This window comes from Lactuca saligna, chromosome 1, assembly GCF_052625555.1.
Source record: "Lactuca saligna cultivar CGN05327 chromosome 1, ASM5262555v1, whole genome shotgun sequence".
Classification (NCBI taxonomy): domain Eukaryota; kingdom Viridiplantae; phylum Streptophyta; class Magnoliopsida; order Asterales; family Asteraceae; genus Lactuca; species Lactuca saligna.
Window position 1 is genome coordinate 47,228,270 of NC_136417.1, and position 3,858 is coordinate 47,232,127.

The window sequence follows — 3,858 nt, forward strand, 5'->3', positions numbered from 1 at the left end:
GAGTGTAAAGGAGAAAACAAACAAATGTCAATAGAGGGATAAAAAAACGTTACAAAGCATATTTTAAAGGAGAAAAAATGCTAAAAGTTCCCGGTTAAGGACCAAATCCGTAATTCATATAACCACAAGGACTAAGTCTGATGTTTACCCTAAAAGGAATTAAACTCGTTGAGTTGACACAGTTAACTCGTCTATTCTCATTTCCCCCCATTTTCTCCATCACCATCTTCCAATTCTCTTTGATTTACATTTTCCCTATTTTCCACTCCTTTTACCGGCGCTAATCATCTGCCAATTTCCATTTTCCTTCAGGGAATTAGGGTTTCTGATTAATACTAACGTTCAATTTGTCATAGGATAACTATACAACTTCCATGAATTCGACGTTTAAATTTCTTTTCGTGAAGTAAATGCTAAATTTTCTCATGCGAATTTTACATTCGGAAACGAAAGCCTATTGGGTTTGATCAAGGATTGCGGTAGTGCAACCAGAATATCGTGTTTGAGGTGTATGATCGAATCACCCAGCTGCAACTGTGTTGCGACATTGTCGAATCCATCGATTCGACGAGAACAACAAATGCGATCTGGACGTTTAAATCTGGGAGGGTTAGGGTTTCGGATTTGGTGCAAATATTGAATGGGAAATAATTGCGTGGGGCAGCAGCGTACTGGCTTCTTATCATCTGTTACAGCAGCGGTCTGGAAAAACCGGCCGCCGGAGAACACTCTTCCCCCTCCCAATGCCAACGATTCGTCCACCCAGAACAAGAACAACACGAACAATAACAATGCCAACGATAAGAAACCAGATGATCCGAGTCATAAGGAATCTGAAAAATCACGCGATGTGCAAAGTACCCCACCAGCTACTGTTAAAATATCAGAACAGGATGCGGCTAAATCGGCTGAAAAAGCCAAGGTAACGGAAGAGAAGGCGAAGCCAAAGCAGCCAGCAAGTAATTTCAAACGGGTGCAGAGTATGGGACTTAAAGATTCGGTATTGCAAAGGAGAACAGGCAACATGAAGGAGATTTACAGTATGGGTAAGAAACTAGGGCAAGGTCAATTTGGAACGACATTTTTATGTACAGAGAAGGAAACGGGAAAGGAATTTGCTTGTAAATCAATAGCCAAGAGGAAGCTGACAACAAAAGAAGATGTAGAGGATGTTAGAAGGGAGATACAGATAATGCATCACTTGGCAGGACATCCTAATGTAATATCCATTGTTGGTGCTTATGAGGATGCTGTTGCTGTTCATGTTGTCATGGAGCTTTGTGCAGGTGGTGAGCTATTTGACAGAATTATACAAAGAGGGCATTACACAGAGAAGAAAGCTGCTGAGCTTGCTAGGATCATAGTCGGGGTTGTGGAATCATGCCACTCTTTAGGGGTTATGCATAGAGACTTGAAACCTGAAAATTTTCTATTTCAAAACGAGCAAGAAGAAGCACCCCTTAAAACAATTGACTTTGGGCTTTCTATGTTCTTTAAACCAGGTATTATATTAACACCCTTAAGTGTTTATGTTTGATTTCAAGAAACACATGGAATGATTGATATGACAAAATTCATTCAGGTGAGATGTTTACTGACATGGTTGGGAGCCCTTATTACGTGGCCCCAGAGGTGTTGAGGAAGTTTTATAGTCAAGAATGTGATATTTGGAGTGCTGGTGTGATTATATATATTTTACTAAGTGGGGTCCCACCATTCTGGGATGGTGAGAACTTTCAGTTTTTTCTGTTTTCTTGTCTTTATGGCACTCTATGATGATGAAGATGATGATGATACAGTTTTAAAGTTGCATTTACTTTTGTTGTTAAATTGTGATATGAATCAGAAACGGAACAAGGAATCTTTGAGCAGGTGTTGAAAGGTGATCTTGACTTTGCATCAGAACCATGGCCAAGCATTTCTGAAAGTGCAAAAGATTTGGTAAGAAGAATGCTTGTTAGAGATCCTAAAAGGAGGCTCACAGCACCTGAAGTACTTCGTGAGTATAATAAATCATTATATATATATTTTCATTTGGTATTAAAATATGTATGAAATGAAACGTGTATCTGTTACTATCATTTAAAAATATATAACTATAACTATGACTCCCAAATCTACTATCATTGTTTATTGTAGGGCATCCTTGGGTTCAAGCTAATGGTGTGGCTCCAGATAAGCCTCTTGATTCTGCTGTTATTTCTCGATTAAAACAATTCTCAGCCATGAATAAAATCAAGAAAATAGCTATTAGAGTAAGTTTTCGTTTTCAAGAATAAAGTTTATGTCAAGATTTAGATATATTCTACTACAATGGAATCCCACCAATCCTGTTTTGTTTTCAGGTAATTGCAGAGAATCTATCTGAAGAGGAAATTGCTGGACTTAAAGAAATGTTCAAAATGATAGATACAGATGGCAGTGGCCAAATCACAATGGAGGAGCTTAAAAAAGGCTTGGAAAAAGTCGGTGCAGATTTAAAAGATTCAGAAATTGTTCACCTCATGGAAGCTGTACGTACCATTATATTTATTTATTTATATCATATGTAAATCTTTAATCACACGTGTCATATAAAAAATATGAAATTCAGGCGGATATTGACAACAGTGGTACAATAGACTATGGTGAATTTGTAGCAGCAATGCTCCACATAAATAAAGTCCACAAAGAAGATCATATGTATGCTGCTTTCTCTTACTTTGACAAAGATGGAAGTGGATATATCACTGCAGATGAACTCCATGAAGCATGTGAAAAATTCGGTTTGGGTGATATACATCTTGATGAAGTTATGCGTGACATCGATAAAGATAATGTAATAATCTTTCCCTCCCTATTTTATATACTATATCACGGGTCTGACTCGGTCAGATTCAGACTGTTTGATATCAGTAAGATTTAGGGTTCGGTCAAATCTTGACTCAGTCAGATCTAACTCAATTTCCTTAATGTTCATGATAGGATGGGCGGATAGATTACAGTGAATTTGTCGCGATGATGAAAGAGGGTGAGTTTGGGAAGCACGTGAAAAGCATTCGGTTAAGGTAGATAACAAGAAGAAGAAGAAAGAAGAATGAAGGTTTTGTTTTTAATTTCTAATTTTTAATTTTTAATTTTATTTATATATATAATTTGAAACAATTAGTGAGTTGAGTCATGGTTTATTGTGTAGATAGATGTCTATTTATCAAGGTGATGTAGATAATCACATTTGGTTTTGTTTCACTTTATGCATCAAAAAAGTTTCTTTCTTTTTTTTTTGTTGAATGTTGAGGATTTGATTAATCTGAGAGTGTGAATATCACTTTTTTTTTTGAATACGTGTTTTGCCGTATTATAATAATCACTCATACGTATCGTAGCAGGTGGATCATACAGGTGTATGTGATATGTGATTATGTGTGTATTCTTTTGGTCACATGAAAAGTGTTGAATTGCTTCACATTATATACATGCCAATTCATCTTTCTCGAAAGGGATTCAAGATATGAAGCAACCAAACACAATAACTATATGAAAATATACCGGAATTTGTTTTTGAGGTTTTGATCGTGTGGGTAAGTAAATAGTAATAACAGTTTTGATAAAGCCAAGTTTTAACATTCATGTATCATATCAGTTTAATGAATCTAAAACGTTGATGCATTTTACATAATATTAGAGAAAACTAATAAATAATGTTCATTGTAACTTAATAATTAAATATTATTCATTTTATTTTTATTTAATATATTCCAAGCATAAAATTTCGAGGAATTTTGATTAACCCACTTGTGAAAACGAGTCTTAAACTTGGGCTCATGAGTCATGACTAACGATCTTAGCTATCACAATAGAATGGATGTCAATACCCTA

At 35.7% G+C, this 3,858-nt stretch overlaps 1 protein-coding gene across 1 annotated transcript; it reads left to right on the forward strand.

Annotated features, from left to right (window-relative positions):
* Window positions 1-224: 224 nt before the first annotated feature.
* LOC145035493 (calcium-dependent protein kinase 20-like) lies at window positions 225-3,254 on the forward strand. Its single transcript, XM_078984029.1, has 7 exons — window positions 225-1,502; window positions 1,583-1,726; window positions 1,847-1,999; window positions 2,140-2,255; window positions 2,346-2,513; window positions 2,594-2,818; window positions 2,965-3,254. The coding sequence occupies exons 1-7, from the start codon at window positions 641-643 to the stop codon at window positions 3,049-3,051; spliced, it is 1,755 nt and encodes a 584-aa protein (XP_078840155.1). The 5' UTR covers window positions 225-640; the 3' UTR covers window positions 3,052-3,254.
* Window positions 3,255-3,858: the final 604 nt, after the last annotated feature.

Bases quoted from the DNA above. Each gene is read 5' to 3' on its own strand.
- LOC145035493 (XM_078984029.1), top strand. From the start codon at position 641: ATGGGAAATAATTGCGTGGGGCAGCAGCGTACTGGCTTCTTATCATCT. The intron at 2,256-2,345 runs GTAAGTTTTCGT...TTTTGTTTTCAG, and splicing joins TCAAGAAAATAGCTATTAGA to GTAATTGCAGAGAATCTATC. The intron at 2,514-2,593 runs GTACGTACCATT...TATGAAATTCAG, and splicing joins TTGTTCACCTCATGGAAGCT to GCGGATATTGACAACAGTGG.